This window comes from Tubulanus polymorphus, chromosome 4 (genome assembly GCF_964204645.1).
Source record: "Tubulanus polymorphus chromosome 4, tnTubPoly1.2, whole genome shotgun sequence".
Taxonomy (NCBI): Eukaryota; Metazoa; Nemertea; class Palaeonemertea; order Tubulaniformes; family Tubulanidae; genus Tubulanus; species Tubulanus polymorphus.
Genome location: NC_134028.1, coordinates 25,705,809 through 25,728,303, shown reverse-complemented (window position 1 = coordinate 25,728,303; position 22,495 = coordinate 25,705,809). Strand labels below are relative to the sequence as shown.

Here is a 22,495-nt window from a genome sequence, read left to right as displayed (position 1 = left end):
TTTGGGAAAATTGAAAAATCACCCATGAAATACTTGGGAAAAACTTGGGAATCTTTAATTCATATAACTGTGGGAACCATGTTTATAGTTCGTACGCAAAATACAGAAATCGTAACGACAGCAACTTCCTATTGAATGATAGTTGAAATAGTGATAGTTCGTACAAGTATCATTTGGCTCTCGGAAATCTCAGCTCTTGCAGCCACTTATGAGGAAGTGATTGCACTTATATTATCTAAATCAATTCTATTGTTGCTAACGTTAAACCCGAACTGAATCGGTCGTTGAATATCCGGCGTGGTAAGATTTAATTCTGGCTGAAAACGCAAAAACAAATTGTCCTGAAGTTTGCCTCGGGATTTAATCGAAATTATATCGTTGTTATGACTCGGTTGCGTGAGCTGTTATTGATAACGAAGTTTATTTTTCGGAAATATCCGGTCGTGACAACTATTTATCAGTTCAGTTCACGGTAACACAGTTGATAAAGCCCAACACACGCGCAAAGAAAAAATATTTAATCACCGTAAAAAAATATACGTGAAAAAACGTTTTCGATGTTTTTTGTTATGCCGTGTGCGGGGGAGGCAAAACAAAAAACGCTGAACTGAAAAACGTTTTTCACGAGCAAAAAACATTTCCGAAAAACGTGTTTCTGTTTCGGCGATGTTTTGCCGTGTGCGTCGGGCTTTAAAGCCCATTGCACTAAGCAGGAGAAAAGGGTTTTCTCTAAACGCCAGTCATTTTTCGCGAATCGGGCAAAAAATGTTTGGTGTCGTTGAGAACGTTTTTCGTCTCGTGTGTGTCGGTCAATTTGTGTTTCGCGAAATATCCACTTAAGCGAAAAACTGATAACCAATCAGGGGGCATCGCTGCATCACATGGCGTACACTAAAATAAATGTGAATAACTGAGTTTATTGTCGTAGGATTCACTGGTGAAACAGCTGTTGTCTACAGGTATTTTTGTTGCGCGCGTTGAACATTTGCGAGCAGCAAAACGACAGAATTTTTTTTCTGTCTCGATGCCGTGCGCGTTGGGCTTAATACACGTAATCCTAAATTAACGGCTGTGTTTTTTTTTGTTGATTTCGTAGGTTCTGGTATTCACGCGTTCGCCACTGATAAAGCTCACGAAATAAACGCCAGAATCGAAGAAACGACGTTAAGTCGTAGTCAACTACACCACGACTCAACATCGCGATCATCGGCTCCTCATAGACACACCGTCAATAGAAGTATGCAGTATTCAAACATAGTTCATACTAGATCATGTAATTCCTCAAAACCTCGAAAGACCTCGCAACTCCTCTGAGTTTGACTAATTATACTTAACTCATTAAACTGCTTCAATTTTGAAAAAACCTAAAAGGTTATAAGTCAATATATTTCATTGGTTCCTGCCCCAAATTAGCCCCGTGGACTCTTTATTTTATAAAAGGGACTCATCGTAATGGGAATTCCACACAGATGTCTCTTATACAATTCATTGCTTTTGCATTTTCTCAAAACATCCTGAAAAAAACTTGCTGGCCTCTAGTGCGAGTCGTATCTTTTCTTTGGTTTTAATTTTCAATGAATAATTCGCAATCTTTCATGTATCAGGTTTTGATGGTATTCTACATCGAAAGTCTTTTTCATCTGATTTCAGGATCGACTCTAAGTCAACAATTAGAGAATTTCAAACCGGCGCATCCCGGCGTGAAAGACTTCGACAACAAGGAGGTCGACGGAGATTTGAACTTTCGTTCGGACGCGTTGCGAGATCGTAGCGCGAGTCACCCGGTGGCGACGTCGTCTCAGTCGGCGCTCGACGGTTGGGATAAACGCCGCGCGTACTCGACGTACGACGTTCCGCCGAGTATCCCGCGTCGCGTCGAGAGTTTCTCGGGAACGCGGTGCGTACGCTCGGATACGATGTTAGACGTACCGACGACAACCGACGCCGCCCTTGCCCCGGAATTACCGCCACGTGGATCCGCGATCGAACGTCAAGGTCGCGACGTACCGAAATTACCGCCGCGCGGTAAAAAAACTCATAGTCGTAAACGCGTTAGCGGTGGCGCCACCAGCGTCGCTAATCTAGTTAATAAAACGGGTTACGTGAATTCTATCTGTGATGTGGTAGTCCGACCCGCGTCTGCTATTGCTCCTCCGTACGACGCGGTTATCGGTTCCGATTCCAACGCGTGTTTACGAACGACTTCTACCTCTGCGAGTTCGTACCGACAACAACCGGGCTTCAATCGCAACTTCTCGTCGACGAGTCCGGATTCGGGCTGCGACGAGGAGAACGACGGCGGGTCGGGCCCGGCGGTCGCTTCGATCGCGTGCCCGGTGCCGTCGGGCATGTTGCTGATCGGCGACGCCGCGAATCTCGACCCGAGTCCGAATAAACGCGGCTCGCAGGTTCTCGAGTTCGTTAACCTCGCAAAATACGACGGCAAAGACGAGGACTACATGTGTGACGTGAGCACGATTAAAAAGATGGTCGAAAACGAAGCGGCGTCGAACGTCGTCGTTCCGGCGCCCGACGAATCGTCGACGAAAGACGAATCGGCGATTCTGAAAAAACATTCGTACGTGAACGTTCCGTCGAAGTGTATAACGTACGGATTCCACGTGGAAGACGCGACGAGCGAACACGATTACAAAAACATTCCTCCTCCTCCTCCCGCGACGACGCAGTCGTTAAAAACAAACCGCGAATACGTGAATATTCCTCGCCATGACGACGATTGTTCGGATATTTCGTCGCCGTATAAAAACGTACCGATTCCGAAACACCTCGTCGCGTCGATGAAGAACGGTTTATTCGCCGATTACGCGAATATTGAACCGACGGCGACGGCGATGAATCGGTTGAACTCGACGGCCGTTCGTGTTCAGCCGTGTCGTGGTAAAACGTTAGACATCACCGTCGCTATGAATTCGTCATCCGATTATATAAATATGGCGGGCGTCTCGGAAACGACGAATTTAAAACATTCAAACGGTGACAATGATTACGTGAATATGTCATCTGCTCAGTCGACCGATTACATGAACGTCGGCTATCATCGCGCGTCGTGTTTAGAACTGCCCCCTAGTGGTAAACAGCGTCGTTCGACGACGGACGGCGCCGCTTTGTTGGCGAAAGTGGTGAAAGTCGCGAGTCAAACGACGGGAGCGACGGCTGAAAGCGTTCCAGTGGTCGCGAAATCCGAAATCAGAGTCGTCGCGACCGATCCGAGCGAAGAATATATCGATATGAGCGGAACGAATCTATCGCAATACAGCGGCGCCAGTTCAGTCGTTCATTCGCGAAATAATTCCAGCGTATCTGATTCCACCGATTGCGATTACATCATGATGAAAACGCCGCCAATTTACGACGATTCCGCGGACTACATCGATATGAGCGGCCGTGGGTGTGTTAAATTACCGGACGCGAAGTCCGGCGGAATCGCGGCGACCGAATCGTCGCTGTCGTCGACGGCGATCATCTCGGTGAATCCGGTCGATATCGACGTCAGCTCGAAATTGGTGTCGCGTCACACGACGATGTCGCAACGACTCGATTCGGCGGGAATCGACGAAGCGACGATTCGCGACCTGAAACTTCCCGTGCACGGTAGTTACGTTCAGTTCCTGATGGCGAATCACGGCGGGGAAATAAAACGCTGTAATTCGGCCGGAATGATTAACGACAAGTCGAAAACGAGCAGCATTAAACACACGTTCACGAGGTCGAATAGTTTACGTCTGCTGATGAACAGCGACGACAACAACTCGATGATATTTTCGTCGTTGAAACCGTCGGTGAGCATGGACGGCTGCATCGACGCGCAAAATATCGAAACCGGCTACGAATCGTGGAGCAAGTCTCAGATAAACAGCGATTCGACGGATTCGGTCACGCAGTCCGATACCGACCTGAAACGTTTCAAACAACGCCACGGCTACGCGAAGATGAAGTCATCGCCGCGGCCGAAATCGATGGCGTGGGGCGGCGATAACAAACGACATTCGAAATTGCCGACGTTCTTTCGGCGGTTGATGCGTCGTAGTTCGTTCGACCGGCGTAAACACCGTAACCACGACAACGTCAGCACCGACAGCGAGGACGCCGTTTCTCCGGTCGAGGCGACGAAGTCAGTGGCGACGACGACCGCCGCCGAAACGACCGACGAAAACTCGAAAACGACGCATAAACGTTCGGAGAGTCTTCCCCGAAATGTGTTCTCGCGTAAAACGCGATCGGAGAGCACGGACAGCGAAATAACGAATACACCGCCCCCTAGCGGCAGCGGCGGCGTCGATGACGACGACGAGACGCTCGTTATTTCGAACGAAAGTATTCAAAGTTCTAAGTCATATCAGTCGAGTAAGAAAAAACCGTCTCGCGTAAAACGTTCGATGAGCTATCATTGTCCGGGTACGTCGTCGTCGTCGTCGGCGATAATCGATTTTGTGGATGTTTCCGACGGCAGATCGCACAGCGTATCGAATCCGATACCGATCAGTAGTCCAGGAGGATCGTCGTTCAGATTGAGTCGTTCGCACGGCACGACCGTCACTATTCCCGAAGATAACGAACCCGTTTGGATGCCGACAAAGATTAAAGCTAAAGGTGGGTCGTCGTTCTTTTTAGAAAAAATTCATAAATGCGAGTCTTAATGATTTGATATTAATTGTTGCTTCTAAGTGCGGTTAAATGCGGTTTACCCTTCAGGTGCCACTGTTTCATACCCTGAAATGCTGGAGAAGATTTGATAAGTTCACCGCGGTCTGTTTTATAACTGACAAACACTGCTACATTGCCTTCGCCGATGAGCTGTATCATCATTACTTACTAATATTTGCGAAGTTTGACAGGTGCTGCCATCTTACAAAAGATTTTAACTAATTAGTTTTAACTGATTACTATTTTAACTAATTTTAACTAATAAGTGATTACATGGATACATCGCACTGAGGGATAGATGGTATGTTGTTTGGCTGGATCATACACCGCATTATGAGAGGCTACATGAAAGCGTCGAAGTCATCATCGGTTAAGTCAGCAGATTATTGAATTGGTCTTTAGTTTTGGGTACAAATCCGTTTTCGCAATTCAATTTACAGAGTGTAAATTTGGGTGTCATTGACGCAGTTCTGAGTTTTGAGTTGACTCATTGAAAATACACTAACGGTAATTTATACTTTAAACTCACAACTATGGAATTTGAAAACACGTTATAACTAACAAATCCTAGAGCAGTTATTTTTCTTCACGTTTCTTATGAAACTGACCCCCTCCCGGGCATTGAAACGTTTATTTTCATTTGAAAACAAAAAATATCTAAGGCAAGTGAGTTAAAGTTATTTGATGATATAAATTGTAAACACTGGCCTCAGTAGCAGTAGCAGGGTTTTCTGATCGGAATGCAGTATCATCAGACATCCACCTGTATTTCACCTACCGGTGCTTAGTGCGGCGAATACACGAGCCTTTACGCACTTATCACTACATTCCTGGTGAGTAGCGAACTTCATTAAGTGATCTACAGCTATTGTAGAAATGAGCAGCTTACTGTAACCGGCTACCTGATTTATAATCAAGAGACCACGGCTTTGCGCGGAGAGGTGGATTAATCCATTGCGGTATTAGCCACGCCACGGGTAGAAAACTGACAGTTGGAACCTTATAAAACTATCATTCCTGTTGAGAGCAAGCGTTTGAATCTGTTTTAGTCTTTAGAGAGTAAGTAAAATAAGTAGATGTGTTAGTTTCGATATTCCTACTGTTTGACCCTGCGTCGTACACAGTCTTACTCTTTTATCCTATAGATCATTATTTGAAAAAAAAAGGTATAGATTGTCCTCGAGAGATTTTCTCAATCAGGTTTGATCAGGTTCAATCTCATCGCAAAGTTGTGATATTTGCTCATAGTTCGAGATTTTATACGAGGTTTGAGATATTTTCACGAGATTTGAGATATTTTCACGAGGTTTGAGTCATTTTCTCGAGGTTTAAGATTATTTCCTCTGGATTTTACCTATTTCTTCTAGATTTGAAATATTTCTTTAAGGTTTCCGATATTTTCTCGCAGTTAGAGATATTTCCTGGTTAGTTCGGTCAGTTAGTTATGGTAATCTTGTTAGGATATGAGTTGATGTCGTTCAATGTAACAAACATCCGTCTGAGCCGAGCGCGGAAACGTGAACTTTCGACGTTTCATTTCCCGTCGAGCGATCGGTGAATATTTCAATCAATCGCGGTGCGGTCGTATTAACAATACTTAATGACACATCTTCAGGGTTAACGCAGTCCGTCATTAGACGAACCAGCCTCCGAATTAGATTGAGAAATATTGCGCAACGACAGTTTCGTGATTTCTATAAATCATTTACTAGCTCAACGAGTATCAGGGTTCAAGGTTATGGCCGGTCTTCCCGGTAAAGATCGAAGTGTTTTCGCGTGGATGTCTTGTGTTTTGAGAATCGGTAATGTTGTTATGTTGTTTACAGCGCGGTAACTCTTGATTCATTTCTGATTCGGTGTCGATTCTTGGCGCGCGCCGGCAGGCGTTCAGGGGCTACTATTATACGGTGAATACAAATCACCTCATCGAATGCGATAATCCGCGACTAAACGCGAGACTACATCGGTTTTCCATCAGGCTTTTATTTAATGACAAACAAGATGCTTGCTTGTAAAAACATCCTGCACGACGGTTTCTTATGTATTTGTCGTAAACCTTGACATTGTGTTTAGCTAACTGCACCGGCGCAGCGAGCCGAGCGGATTGAGTGAGCGGATTGAGTGAGCGGATTGAGTGGGCGGACATGTTTTTAGCTGATGATACATTCTCTGTGATTCTATTTTGTATGGCTTCAGTTTTTAGAGCTTGTTTGATCTTCACTGCTGACTCCGGTAGCCGGAATTAATGGCAAAGTTTGCCTCGTCGTCTTATACTTCATTGTCATAATTCCGCATAAAATGTGCCCTAATGTGACCCGTGCCTGATCATCTCCGTGAGATCGCGGCTATAGTATTGGTTACTCTTAAATCTATTAACGCTGGTAGTGATATCCATAAAGTGAATATGAAGTCTGTAGCTGAAACTGAGCCATCATTCATTAGTTCTGGGTGTGGCTGTTCTGAAAATGATCCCCGCTGGTGCAGATGAGTCGTCAAAATCTTTAATATTAGAGTATAAGATATGGAACACCGACTAGGTTTCTCAAATCACAGCGCGCTATCAACTGTGCATCTTTACTGAAAAGATGGCTACTATCGTGGAATCCACCCTTACACGGTACATCACGAGATATCAATTACCGATAGTTTACTGATTCGACGAGGGGAAGGTTTACCGGATTCGACGAGGGGAAGGTTTACCGGATTCGACGAGGGGAAGGTTTACCGGATTCGACGAGGGGAAGATTTACCAGATTCAACGAGGGGAAGGTTTACCAGATTCGACGAGGGGAAGGTTTACCGGATTCGACGAGGGGAAGGTTTACCGGATTCGACGAGGGGAAGGTTTACCGGATTCGATCATAAGATGGTTGTAATTGTTGTAATGAGAGACTGGCAGCTCGGTCGGCCCGGTGTCTAGATGTGACGACACGCTGAATTAACACGTGAGCTTCAGCTACAAACGGCTCGTTACAGATAACGAAGTAAAACCCGGCGCACTCTCAATCGCTAATCACTCCACATTAGTTTTATTGGTTTCTCGTTTTAAAATGTCGGGCAAAATTTCAGCGGAGTTTATTTACGTACTACTTCTGACTAGACTGGTATGAGCAAATCTAGGATTCTTTGAAGGGGGTCGACCTGAAAATTTATATGGGTGCTTAATTTGAAAAGGGCAGATTTGGTGATGCGAGCACTGCAAGAACATAATTGCGGGGTTTCTGTTTCCGACCAGAAGATTTTGAAGATTTTGCACATGAAAGAAGGGGCTTTTCTTGCATCTATCACAAGCCATTTGGATTTATATGAAGTGTTTTGAAAATTTTCTTTGCATCCGAACTTTTTGGAAAGCACATGCGAATACTGAAAGGGGTGGGCTAGTCCATCCAGTCCATCCCTAAATCCACCTTCGCCTGGTCCTTGTGGAATAATTCAGCCCAATCAACGATGCCCTGATTTTGCCCTCCTCATGCCGCCAGATATACTCTGTTTCTGAAGTCAAGGTTGATGTCAGTCGTCTAAATGAATGATAAGCCGTTAGATACATCACCTCAACTCTCATTCAGTGTCAGTTCAACTTATACGCAGTCTGGTAACTGGTGCTCTGTGGATCTGAAATTTATTCTATCCTGTCTGGTAACTGGTGCGCTGTGGATCTGAGCTTTATTCTGTCCAGTCTGGTAACTGGTACTCTGTGGACCTGAGCTTTATTCTGTCCAGTCTGGTAACTGGTGCGCTGTAGATCTGAGCTTTATTCTATCCAGTCTGGTAACTGGTGCTCTGTAGATCTGAGCTTTATTCTATCCAGTCTGGTAACTGGTGCTCTGTGGATCTGAGCTTTATTCTGTCCAGTCTGGTAACTGGTGCTCTGTGGATCTGAGCTTTATTCTGTCCAGTCTGGTAACTGGTACTCTGTCTGGTAACTGGTGCTCTGTGGACCTGAGCTTTATTCTGTCCAGTCTGGTAACTGGTGCTCTGTGGATCTGAGCTTTACTCTGTCCAGTCTGGTAACTGGTACTCTGTCTGGTGATAATAAAACAGTTCTGGTCTCATTATTTAAGGTAAATTAATTTTTTCATCAATTAAGGTGGTTGATATTCAGTTCATGTAATTCTCACAAACTTTTTAGATTCTAGATTTATCTCAATGAAGATCTCGTTATGTCAGGGTGGCGCCACTTGCCTGGAAATCGGGGGAAAGTCAGGAAATTTTCATTTCTTCAAAAAGGTTGGTGGGAATAGTCAGGGGATCTTGTCAATTTTCAAAAGAATCAGGAAAAAGTCTTGAAATTCCCGTCGTGAAAAAGGAATTTGAAAACTTGATACGTTGAACCCTGTCGTTGAACTCAATCATACTCTGCGCTCCAGCAAAATTCAGATTTCAACCATCACAAAAATCTCTAAAAAATGTTGTTGTTGATGTGAAGATTGTTTTGGTTGTTGATAGTGCACGCACATGTGTCGTGTGTCGTGTGTCGTGTGTGATATTATTGTTTTTTGTGTCGTAGATGACGTAGTTTCTCCTTGAAGTGAATATTACAGCTGCCGCGCGCGATATTCGTCTGAAAGCTGTTTTACGTCATACTCGCTGTGTGTCCGTTTGAAACAGATCATTTTTAAACGAGTGTCATTAAATATGGAGGATTTTTCTCGTAGATTTAGGCTGTAAAGTTTATTCAGCGGAAATAGATATTTTGTTTGTAGTTATGATTATGCGCAGTCAGCCTCTGATTGTGGCTGGACAGCAAAATGGACCTACACCGTGAGTTTCACTCTGTGCGGTTCACTCTTGTGAGGTCCACTTTTGTGAGGTTCACTCTTGTGAGGTTCACTTTTGTGAGGTTCACTTATGTGAGGTTCACTTTTGTGAGGTTCATTCTATGAGGTTCTTACTACGAGGTTCATTTTGCAAAGATCACGCTGTGAGGTCCACGTAATGAGGTTCACTAAACGAGGTCATTGATGCAGAGCAGTCCTGTGCACAGAATACAAGGCCTACATTTTTATATCAAAACAAGTGTGCGTGAAGTCGAACTAGCCATCAGACAATCTGTCACTACAATAAGCGAGCTGATTGGCTGGATTGCTGTTGTTTACATAGTGGTTATTGTAACAGCTGTGTGGCTGAGTTCGCGATCTCTCAGATGAACGTGGTTGAAACCCGTGGTGACGATCTATCTATAAAGTCAGTGTAAACCGGGCCTGCTCCACCTGACGATGTTTTTAGGCTGTTCTTCGGGAACATTGTTCACTACGAGGCCTAAACGTCGGCCGAACACGTTGGATGTCATTCGGAGCCACCGTACTGGTGAGTATAACGACAGATGTTGTATCCGATATAGCACCAGTGGGGGCGGTTGTTGTTAGTTTATTATCACTAAACCCTCTTGGTGCGGTATTTAAATGCATATACGGACTTTGGGTTTTATCTTATGAATTTTCCATATTTGGCCTACAGGACTTTCACCATATACGCAGTATTAGGTGCAATTCTCGGGAACTGACGACTGTGAGCGAGTTCTTTCCCTCGTATTAATTCTGGAAAACTGTTTCGTATCGGAGGTCGATATATCTGTTTTTTAGCCTAGATTCATTTAGTTCGTACTAGAACTTGTAATTGATGTCAGAGAGTATATAATATACTACAGAGCTGTCCCTGAAAATACCTCTCTGTCCCAACTGGTGTTTGTTTTATGCTGTATTGAAAACCTATAGCTGTCCTTGAAACAATTTCTACAGTCTCTCTAAAAATTATTTTTGATTCTTCATTCTTCCTTGTTGTGACCCTGAAAATTTGCTTTTTTGTCCCTGATATGGTGATTGACTGTTTGGCAGGTCGTACTGTGTACTCAACTGCGTGTACTCAACTGCGTGTACTCAACTGCGTTCCGATGTTTTCAAAGATATTTCTCACCTTGCGTGCTGACTTTTTTCTGCCCTAATCGCCACATTATTTCCACGAAAACGGAATGAAGTCAAGCAATGGCAACCTCGGGAACTTTGATTGATGAGTATAAAATTGTCAGCCTTCCAGTATTTTTTATTTTTGTTCATTGCCATTTGGTTCGATGTCTATATGCATACTGTGTAATGATATATTTACAAATGGAGCTCGGGTTGCGCCGGAGTGTTGGTACTAGTATACTATAGATTCATTACAAAACAGAAAATAAATATATGTACTAGTAGTTAGAAGGGGTTTGTATATCCAGGGTACGGCGGTGTGATTACACTGTTTTGAGTTCTACACATATTCCCCTCGGAGGGAGGGCGATAATATTCTAATACGGGTTTTGAACTTCTGTTCTATTTAGTTTGCGCTTGTATCCAAGTCGTAAACACTTGAGATATAAGACGCTGATTACTACGAAATTGACCATTTCATGACGTCCAGACGGACAGAGCACGTCAGCGGTCAGCGGTCTGATCTACCCGGACCTACCCGGCTGATTGTCGGCTGATTGTCGTTCTAATTGCATATATTCGCATAAATAGTAAGACGCAATTGAGGTCTGCTTTATTTTAAACTCTTGACAGGATCCGAGGGCTACTTTCGATGGTCTTGTGACATAGGAGATGCAGGAGGCGCAGGCGGCCACTTTTTTCAGCCGGGTCACCTTCGAATTTTCTCCCCAAGACTTAAGTTTAGAAATGGGGACATTGTGAACATATTTTATTCCTAATTTCAACCAGGAAAATGTTAAGAATGCACATCGATGGAACCATGAACACGCCTGGATCCGTGGCACCTGATTGAGTTTCTACTCTATCCCCTCTCAAATGAATACTAAGTTCCCAGGTGTGGATTTAGCGGCTGGTCTCAGGGGTCCATTGTGGTTGCCTTTTTCATCAAGACTAAGATCATTAACCCTGCAAATATCCTCGCATAAGTATCCTCAAAGATATCTATTACCGAAGGAGGGACCCCGCTGGCTGGCTGGTTTATCTGAAAAACGCCCTTCCGTTATCTTCCGGGCCCCTGCCTTCCAAAATTCCTCGATCTGCTCCTAGGTTCCAGCTTTACTTACAACCGCGAAGTGAACTTCATGAGTTGAAAGTTGAAAAATACTACATGTATATAGAATTCAGTGAAAAAGCATTTGTGAATGCGTGAAACAGGTGGTTTGAATATTAAAATTGGGAGTTCATTCGGTCTATTGTCATTAAGCCGGTGGGTGAACAGAACAGACCGATAAATATATATATATGTATATATACACATATCCCTACAGCGGTCATATTCTGATGAATATTAAAACCGCTGATTAGTCAGAATGCGTAATAGAATAACAGTGGTCAGTAATATGGGCACTTAGATGTTAGCGCTAATCAGCGGCTAGCTGCGATGGCGACCTAATTATTAAAAATCCAGGGTCGTAGATGATTGTCATTGGTTGGGTTCGTATTTCAATGTGATCTATGAACTGTTTGTATGTGATATGCGTACACCCGGGTGCACCATGTGTCAATGACGTCGATTTCGACAGTCATTATCAGTTGTTATGCGCGAAACCCGGACACATTTTCTTAGATATATTTCTGTAGAGCTGACGCGCGCGTGCACCACGCCGATGCCATCAAGCATTACGCGAAAAAATACTCCTCATTGATTTCGAAGAAAACTCAGCGAATCGGAAACAAACAATTCAGGGTTTTTTTTTCTCTATACCCATCACTTGTTCAGGATATCTATTTTACGCACTTGTTTATATAAACAAGTTTTTGCGATTGCCAGCTCCTCGTCGTCGTCAGTGCTGCTACGTAATACTCTACCTCGACGCCGCAACGCGAGGATATTAGACTATTTTGCCGAAGAGAAGAATTTAATCAGTTGGATTCGGAAAAACTGTAATCTGATGTTGGATATGTTTGGCGCGATGGTCCACGAAGGACGAGACAGTTCGGTGAATATTGATGATCATTATTATGGATTCATCATTTTTACACCAGCTACCGCACGAAGTAAGCGCCTGTTATTATTATTTCTCTGCGCAGCTGTTTAGTTTCAGCGTGTACCGTAAACTAGAATTTCACGATACATCTATATATTGAAATCGATTATTTCAGTCGAACTCGCTTCAAGGTGCGATGATCATTTTTCTGACAACTGAGTAAATTAAATCGGTTATGCAAAATTGGGAACGTTATGAGTATGAGTAAATAGATTACGACACTCGAGACTCGACTGAATTTTTGAATCATATTTGCTTCGTAGGTTCAATTTTCAGGGTCGGATCTAGGGTTTGATTCAGGGAGGGGTTCGACCCCAAAATAGGGCATATCATATAATTATTGAAATTGCATCCGATCATCGTAAAACTTTACCTCATTTTTAGAAGTATGAAGAACATAAATTTAGACTTAAAGCATGAGATAATATTATGTAGTTCATATTTTCCACTTAATTTCGGGCGACTTGATATTCGGGGGGGGGGGGTTGTGTGTGCACCCCTGCACCCTCCCCTTGGATTCACCCCTGATTTTGATAATGTTTAGGAAGGATGTGTTGTTGTTTTTTATGATAAAGGCGCCGCTACGTGCATCAGTTAAATCCGCAGGTGCAGCGTGGAACAGATGTAGGATAACCTGTAAATAACCTATTGTCCTCTCTATCATACGTGCTGTCGATCCGTCTTAGTCTTGACAGTATTTCCTGGAAAACGATCTTCCCGCTGCGCGACGTATAATAAAATTGATGGTTTTTTCGTCGTCGTCGCTCGCCGGTGGTGGTGGTAAAACCGGTCATTTCGCAGCAGCAGCAGCAGCAGCAGCAGCGGCGTCTGATTTACACGTATATAATCAAACGTGTCTTATCCATCATGATCGGCGGTCGAGGAGTCGTGAGAGATGAACGTATTGCTGCGATCGTTTACCTCCGCACAACCTCTTCATAGTAGCATTTAGACGGGAAATATCAGTCGTATCGTAGACGACATGGTCGACGTAGTGGTCCGGTGTCATTCTCGAGGGGTTTGAGACGTCATGGTCCGGTGTCATTCTCGAGGGGTTTGAGATTGCGTATTAGCATCGGCTTTGATAATGTTTATCAAATATGGGTTTTCGAGTGCGGAAATTGTCAACAGCCGATCGGTATCTCGATGTATCTGGTTCTCGGAACGGCCGGTCTCCGGCCCTGACTGCTATGAATTGACGTCAAACCGCGTATTAGAAAGATTACCGTCGTTTTGTTTGTTACTCGGCGCTATAAGCTCGAATTTTAAGCTTCCCCATTCTTACCGAATTAGCGACAGCTTTTATCTGGTCGTTCTCGGAAATCACGTTTTGAAATTATCGTTACTACCGTGACATCGACGACAGCCGCGAAAAACAACTATAATCGACTGTTTTATGCGGTGATTATGCTCGCGACAGAACTAAAAAGCCAATAAATATACATTTTGTAGACATCATTATTGTTTTTTCGAAAAAGATGATAATAAGTCGATTATTTTGCATATTTATCGCCGTCTATCGGCAATAAATATTATTTTCATCGAGTTGTTATCATGCGAAAACAATATTTTTTTGACGAAAGAAAAAAAACCCAGCTACATTTAATCTCGATCACCTGCATATTGTATAAATATTGTCATTGTCTGGGCTGTTATGAAATTTATAGGGTTGTTTCGTGTCTATTTGCGTTGTGGGTTTTCAAATGAAAATCATCGTTGTTTCTTTTTTTCTGCAATATTTCGATAATTTATGAGATATAAATGGATTGATTGATAGATCGGTTTCCATGGGCATGTGGCTGTTTTAAGTAAAATCCCACATTATGAAGAAAAAATTAGCATTTTTGACGTTTTTAAGAATGTTTGTTGAAATCGCTAGTATATTTTATCAAAAGCTTATGTTCGTGTTTTGTATTTGACTGTTTTTGACATGAAGGAATTCTCAGCAGTTCAAATGAGGGAAAACTCTTACTCGTACAATAGTCAGGCAACCTGTGAAACTCAGGAACTTAAGGCAAATTTAGAAAAAATCAGGGAATTTGTTTTGTTTTTGACCACGTGTTCTTTATCAGTACTTGATATGAATGAATTATAACATTTAAACTTAAGAATTTCTTCGGGATTTATTCAGGGAGTTCGGGGTTATAACATGAGAAGAAAAATCAGGGAATTTATAAACAGGCGGAAAGTTGCCACACCCTGGAATAACGCAAATCACATAGAAGTGGCCACATAAACACGACTGTAAATAGAACGGCCAATGATTATCATTGAACGCCTTCGCCGCTTCCTGTTCGTGCTATTTTTACATCCAGGAATTATGAAATGTGAATCGAACATCATTGTTGTAATCGGTTGTCACGACGGTTTCAAATTGTAATTGATGCGTGCTCGTGTTAACTACGCGTCATGCGGGTCTAATCGCGTCCGTATATAATCGATTTCTCTCGTCTATTTTCAGATGCGGCTAAATTCGGACACGCGGGATTCGATACGACGAGTCGAGGTGCCGAGTCGCGAGGAGCGTTGTCGTCGTCGGAGGTCGTCGGTGATTACATGGACTCGTTGTCATTGTCGTCGCACGGTAGCAGCGACGCGCACGCCGGTGGTCGCCAAGACGACATCTTAAAGACTAGTCCGGCGGCGACTGTTCTACGACCGCGGTCCGGTAAACAATACCAGAAACTCGATCGCAAAAAACTCGCCGAAGATTTGAACTGTAACGGCGGCAGCGGCGCCGGAGCTGCGGACTCCACGCAGACGACTCCGATTTCGCCAACTTCTTCGACGTCGGTTTTCACGTTCGATCAGGAGATGAACGGCTCGCCGACGCGTAACAGTTACTTCAGTAGTCACGGTAACGACTCGCCGAAATCTCCGCACGAAGTCGCGGCTGCGTTGCGCGGCCATAAACAACAGCGCGGCGGCGGTATCAGTGGTGCCACCGGTGGCGATCAGCGTATTTACATGAACGTGCGCGAATCGCCGAAAATGATGTACATGAATACGATGGATACGCCGCCCGGTACGCCGCCTCAGTTCGGCGTCAGTCCGCAAGCTTTAGAACAGATTAATCCGCTTTTAAACTATGCAGAATTGGATTTGTCTCCGGGACGCTCGAAGGAGCAGCAGCAGCAACAACAGCAGACGACGAACGGTAAACAATTATTATCTAGTTCACCTCAACTGAACTACGCGGATATCGACCTCAGCGGTCAGTCGTCGTCGAAAGAGAGCAAGCGTAGTAGTAAAGTGAAACGAACAGTTCCGCGAGACGGACTGACGTCGTACGCGCAGATCGATCATTCGGCGACGAAAGCGGCGCAAAAAGCGAACAAGGAACACGCGCAGTTCCGCGAGGATAACTCGCGTAAGAAAGAACGCAAGACGTCGTCGCCGATGGTCGGCTCGAAAGAGCGTAAGAGTATCACGCCGGTTAGTATGATACGTAGTCGCGCTGGTAGTATGTCGTCCGGTTCGCAATGACATGTTTTATACGCGGCGTCCGGTGTTTTCATATAATATTATGTACACTCGAAGGCAGCGTTATAATTCGACGGTCGTTTCGTAACCGATTGATTGCAGCTGTTTGAATAGTGAGCTCGAGTGAAGCCGGGAGGCTGAGCATTGAGCACATCAGTGCCGGGAAACAGCGACTCAGTGACTGGTCATTGTCAGGAGGTTGAGTGGTCAATGCCACAAAACTGAGCAGTCAGTACCAGGAAGCTGAATGGTCAGTACCAGGAAGCTGAATGGTCAGTACCAGGAAGCTGAATGGTCAGTACCAGGAAGCTGAATGGTCAGTACCAGGAAGCTGAATGGTCAGTACCAGGAAGCTGAATGGTCAGTACCAGGAAGCTGAATGGTCAGTACCAGGAAGCTGAATGGTCAGTACCAGGAAGCTGAATGGTCAGTACCAGGAAGCTGAATGGTCAGTACCAGGAAGCTGAATGGTCAGTACCAGGAAGCTGAATGGTCAGTTCCAGGAGGCTGAGAGGTCAGTACCAGGAAGCTGAGAGGTCAGTACCAGGAAGCTGAGAGGTCAGTACCAGGAGGCTGAGAGGTCAGTACCAGGAGGCTGAGAGGTCAGTACCAGGAGGCTGAGCTAATCGTGAGCTCGCTGTGTACTTAGCAAGTCAGGTCATGGGTTCAACTCAGTGAGAAATTAAGGACCTGTTGAAAACTGTGGGAACCGGGAAAAATTTCACGATTTAAAGCCGGTTATTAACGCGCAAGTTCCGTGCTGCTAATTTACCCGCGGTTTACTTCCAGCCATCGCAGGCATTCATGGAAACCAACTCTAGAATTTGCGACATAAAAATGACATTTATCTCGATATTTGTCGTGGTATGTTTAGGAAGGATTGAAGTAGCGCGAGTAGAGACGACACAGTCTGAATGGTGAAAAAATATGTACATAGTTTCTTCTGCGCAAAGCTTCTTTCGTTGACATTTCGATTATTTATAATCCTGCTGATTTTTTCTTGTGAATTAAATAACGGTTACGGACTCTTCATTCTTTACGCGAATCCTACGCGATTTTTTTTCGCCGAACGAATGACGCGCTTATTTCCTAGTTGACGTTTTTTACTTGCGTCGCGAGTGTTTCTTCTACCGAGGAATTGTTTACGTCGTCGTCGTCGTCGGGCTCGGGAAGACTTATTGCATCGTTGCCGTGTATACTGTTGCTAGGAAACGTGCGTGTGTATTTGCGTTCGACGTTTGGCGGGTGACTTTTTGAGTGAAGTATATAATGAAATCAACAATCGTTTGCGTCTGTTTGTGTCTGTTTGTGTCCGTAAGACGATAAAACCGAGCGAATCGACATTCTAGAGATTAGTGAATTGTTTCGAGAACTAATCGCGTGTCATCTGACAACACGGTTACCGTGGTAATTGAATATCGAAAAACGTAGAAAATTCAGTAAACCTCGCCGAACTCGTCCCAGGTTTAAGCGATGTTCGAGTTTAGGATTGGAGAATACATTTCTGTCCAAGTTAGTCAAAAGTCTGAGTTGGACATGTCTGAGTGAGGCGAGAGTTACTGTATTTTTCCATTGCCGCTGATTTTGAAAATGTCGGTTTTAAGCGTCTCGTCTCAAAATGGAATGATTCTTACGTATTGGTAGTTGATACGAGGTTGTGTCCTATTTAATGATGATAGTTGAATTATTTATTTGTTCTGTTTTGAAATTTGATCTCCGTGATGTTATTATACATGATTAATGCCGTATTTCGTGTTTGTTTCCTCTGCGACTGAGTTTCATGTGACGCGCTTGATATTTTATTTGTATTCATGAAATCGTCCCTTTGTGGCGTTGCGAATTTGGCCGGTGACCAAATTGAATTCCGTCATTGTTACGTGTCTGATACGGATAACGAATGCGACAACGTTTTTCGAAATTCATAAATTTGCGATAGTTCATGGAACAGGGTCTGTACGAATCCTTGATTACTTAAAAACTACTTCTAAACAGAGAGTGTTTATGAAGGTTGCTTTAAACTCATTTTATTCAAACAAAATGCCTGAAACTCCTTTGAAACTCCTTCAATTTTGAGAAATAAGCAGAAATTTGTTTGTAGTTGTACATTAGACTAAATCAGTACAGTTTGGACCTGAATTTTTTTATACCCAATTAGGCGGTTACTGAATTGTTAAGGTATCGTTAACGGATTTAGGAGGAGTCTACTGTAATTGGGATATAAAAGTGATGCAGACACTTCTTTGAGATATGAAATTTTCTTCTTGAAAACTCCTTATATCCAGGAATAACCGATTTGTACAGACCTTGTCGAAAAACTTGTTAATAAGATTTGAGAAAAACTAACGGCGTAACCTAGCCTAAAAAACTTCAAAAATGATTTTAATAACCGTCACGCGTGTTAGAAGATTTGAAAGTCGTCGGTTGTTTTCGGATGTAGGCGGTGCGTGATTGTTCGAAGTGATTAGTTTTCATGTAGCGTTCAAAGTTTACCTTGATTGCAACCTTGGGTGACACTTAAAGTTACATTGTTTGCAAATTGCAACACGGCTCTGGTAAACGAGGCCAATAAATTGCATATCAAACACCCTGAAACTATGATCACGTACTCATACGTAATCGAAAGACGGAACAAAAACATTTTCTGCGCGGGAACCCAGACTTCACTACTTTATTTCAGAATAGTTTCTGCTCTCATTTACCACCAAAATAATGAAATTACTCTGAAAATCATAACCAGTTCTTATTCATTTTCGATTTAAACTACTATTTTCGAAGTCCAGTCTCGGGCGGATTCAAGGGGAGGCAGCGGGGGGTGCCAAAACACCCTCTAAAATGTAAAGTTGCCCTGAAATTGTACCTAAAGAGTCTAGATTCATAAGCTCGTACTCTGTATATCTAAAAATGAGTTAATGTTTCGTGATGAGCGTTAAATGCGTCGAAGTTAACGTTTGTTTTTTTCCCGTGAACGCGATTCGACCTTGTGTCTCGAAATAACGGCGCGTTTAAAGTCCGACTGTCTGGTCACGCGGTGAGCTAGAATTCCCGTTATTGCGAATTATTATCAAATTGTTATTGTAACCTGTTGTTTACGCGCCCAGACGGTCGCTCGGTCGGTCGGTTGGCCCAGGTGATCTTAAAGTCTCGAAAAATATGTGCTAAGGTCTACATTTTATTGTTTAGATTTCTACGCAGATATATATTTGAACGTGCGTCGTAGTCTACTACCTAATCATTATCGGTATCAGTGTGATATGAGTCACCCTTGACAAAAATACGCTGAGCCGTGGCGGTCCTGGATGAAACAAATGTTTTTTGTATCTTCTGTATGAAAAAAGATCGCGGCGTATTCAGATTTTAGTAGCGAATTTCATTGTACCACGCGATTCATATTCAGTGATTCTAAAAGCTTTTTATCGAAATTACCCGCTACAATTATTGCTAGAAATTGAATTTGAGCATTAACTCCTCGTCCCTCGGTCGCTATGAATGTTCAGTTGAATACGCCATGGTTTTAAAAGTGCCTTTTTTTCGAAGTTTCACCTCTCAGAAATTTCAGCTAGCTTCGCGTCGTCCAAAAGGACCGTAAAATGTGCCGTATTTTGATCAAAAAGGGCTTCGTCATTATATTCACTTCTCACCCTTTTTCGTCGTACTCGCGCTTTAAATTGACTTGTCCTTGAAAACTCCTGGTGACGGGAACATGTAACTCGTGGTGACGGGGACCTGTAACTCCTGGTAACGGGGACCTGTAACTCCTGACAAAAATATCATAACTTAACATGAATGCATATTGATTTTCGTTCAAATGGAGCTATGATGATGATGATGATGATGATGATGATGATGATTATGTTGTTTTCTGCTAAAGGCTGAAACTGGGTATTTGACCTAGATTGTAAAATTGATATTAAGGAGGCTGGTATCGTGTGATGTTTTATTGAAAAATATTCAAATATTATCCGCTGCTCCGTGTATGTACGGTATGTATGTATATTTATCATGTTTGTTCGGTGATCCGTCGTAAGCTGGCATAGAGAGAAAAATCCAATCACCGCTTTATTTATGATTAGTCGGTGTTGTTATTTTATTGCTCGATCTGATGAAATCGCGATGTCTGTGAAAACGCTGCTTTTGAGAGAAACGTTAAAATGTGATGTGTTTTTGAGAGATTGAATTTTTGAAAACGAAGCGGGTTCGAAATGCTGATTGTACAGGTGTGACAGAAGCCGCGATCGTATGAGCATTTTTGACCCACGCCGGATTAGGCGTGGGCTTACCCTTCACACTGATGGCAGCGAGGCCCTTTGTTCGGGACATGCCAAATTTGGCCCAACCAAAAATGTCGGAAATTTAACTAAATTATTGCGTTTGAATTGCAACTGGTTCCGGGAAGTGACTCACTTCGCTTTGTTCGAGCATTGTATAGTATCGAGTGAGTGGTTTACTTGTGAATGCGCTCTCTAATTAGGCACGGGCCAAATTTCACTCGCGCCAAATCGTCTCCGTTTGATCGCGGCTAAAGTTCTGTGACGATATTTGATATGTGATCGTCGTATTTAGATGAGTGTGTGTAAATAGCCGTTAGGTCTGCGCTTCTTCAAAAATGTCCTCTATTTGTTTATAAACGTCTCTCGTGTGAGTGTCGCAGGTTACTGAAAAATAAATAAATAAATGGTGTATATATATATATATATATATATATATATATATATATATATATATATATATATATATATATATATATATATATATGTATATATATATATATATATATGTATGATACAGTATATTTTGTTAGAAGATCGTTTTTATCTTGAAAATGAAAAAAAAAACAGAACATAGCGTGTATAAGTATTCTACTACTACTCTTTAAGAAAAAAAAGCTGGCGAGAGAAATACAGTTTATTTATGCTGGGTAAAAAGGGTTGTGTTTGTATTGATAATTATTGACTATTGCTATTATTGATTATTTATGGTGTGTATATAAGAAATATCCGATGTTTGAAAAAAAGAAAGATCGAAGACGTATTTACGAACGGGGAAAATATGTTGAAAATTTGTGTAGATTTTATAAGAATTCGAAAACGTCGCGAATATCTCTATTTCAGCGATTGTTTTATTCGATAGAAGAATATTATGGAATTAAAGGCTACGTCTACACGCGCGCAGCGGCGCATCCAGTGGCACTTATGAAACTTGTAACGAGTCCATCAAATTTTTTGAGTGCCCTTATCTATTTTGTCAATGAAGATAATTGGTATATTTCAGTGCTGTAGTGCCCCATATATTGACTTTGTGGATATCAAAGCGACCTTTTTGGATGTGACAATTCCTTCACGATTGGCCTCTGGCGAGGTTTTTTAGATCTTGAGGTGTCAAGTTTTCGGCCAATTTTAACTGTGACAGTCTTGGTGAATTTCATCAGTAAAAACCAATTTTCGCTGAATTTAGCACAGCACGTGCAATGACTCGCCGAATTACTCGTACGTAGTCCACGCAAGCTTTATGAATCTTATTTCACTGATGACATGAGCTTCGAAACTTCACTAATTACAACTGACTTCCCCCTCCCACGCGTGTGCGCGTGTAGGCGTAGCTGCCCACGATGATTTTAGTACAGCAATTTCTGGCAGTTCAATGATCATCTATAAATACCGTATATAAATTGTTGATATTTAATTTATTCGATATACATGTGTGTATTATATTGTCACTGATATCACGTTTTCAAACGTGTGTTGTGATTATGTCTCGTGTATAACAGATTCAGTGAGAATCATCTTAAAGCCTTCATACAGTAAAATATCCTACAATACAAAATAGAAAAACTAGTCCGACTATTACAACTTCATCCTAATAGTCATCTTCAGGAATACTAGATGATTGCAGTTAAAAACCTTACTCGGACACAGCCAACTCACACTTTCGACTAACTCGGACGAAAACGAAATCATTTTTGTGATCCTCACTTATATTTCCTATCTCAGACTAACGTCTGACCAATTTTCCTGGTGTCAGTTTTAGGTCATGTTTACTGAATAGGGATATATTCAAAAAGGTTGAACAAACCACTAGCTCACAGATACCTTTCGGACATTTTTTCCATTTTGTATTGTGGGAAGTTTCTACCTTGTCACCAAGGTTTATATATAGAAAAAATGGGTAAAATATAACGATGTATTACGAAGAAGCATTGTACGGTACTTCATGAGTGACCTGAGCGGTGTACTTCATGAGTGACCTGAGCGGTGTACTTCATGAGTGACCTGAGCGGTGTACTTCATGAGCGACCTGTTGTTTCTCATACAACCAGTATTCATCCGTCATATGTTTATATATTTACATTAACTCGTGCTGTGTGCCTGTTATGATGTGTCGTCGTTTCTTCGAGCTATC

General features: G+C 42.7%; 1 protein-coding gene across 1 annotated transcript; it reads left to right on the top strand.

The window, feature by feature from the left end:
- The first annotated feature begins 3,040 nt into the window (after positions 1-3,040).
- On the top strand, positions 3,041-20,783 carry LOC141903579 (uncharacterized). Its single transcript, XM_074791762.1, has 2 exons — positions 3,041-4,611; positions 15,078-20,783. Exons 1-2 carry the CDS (start codon positions 3,042-3,044, stop codon positions 16,100-16,102), a joined length of 2,595 nt encoding a protein of 864 aa, XP_074647863.1. The 5' UTR covers position 3,041; the 3' UTR covers positions 16,103-20,783.
- The last annotated feature ends 1,712 nt before the right edge of the window (positions 20,784-22,495 follow it).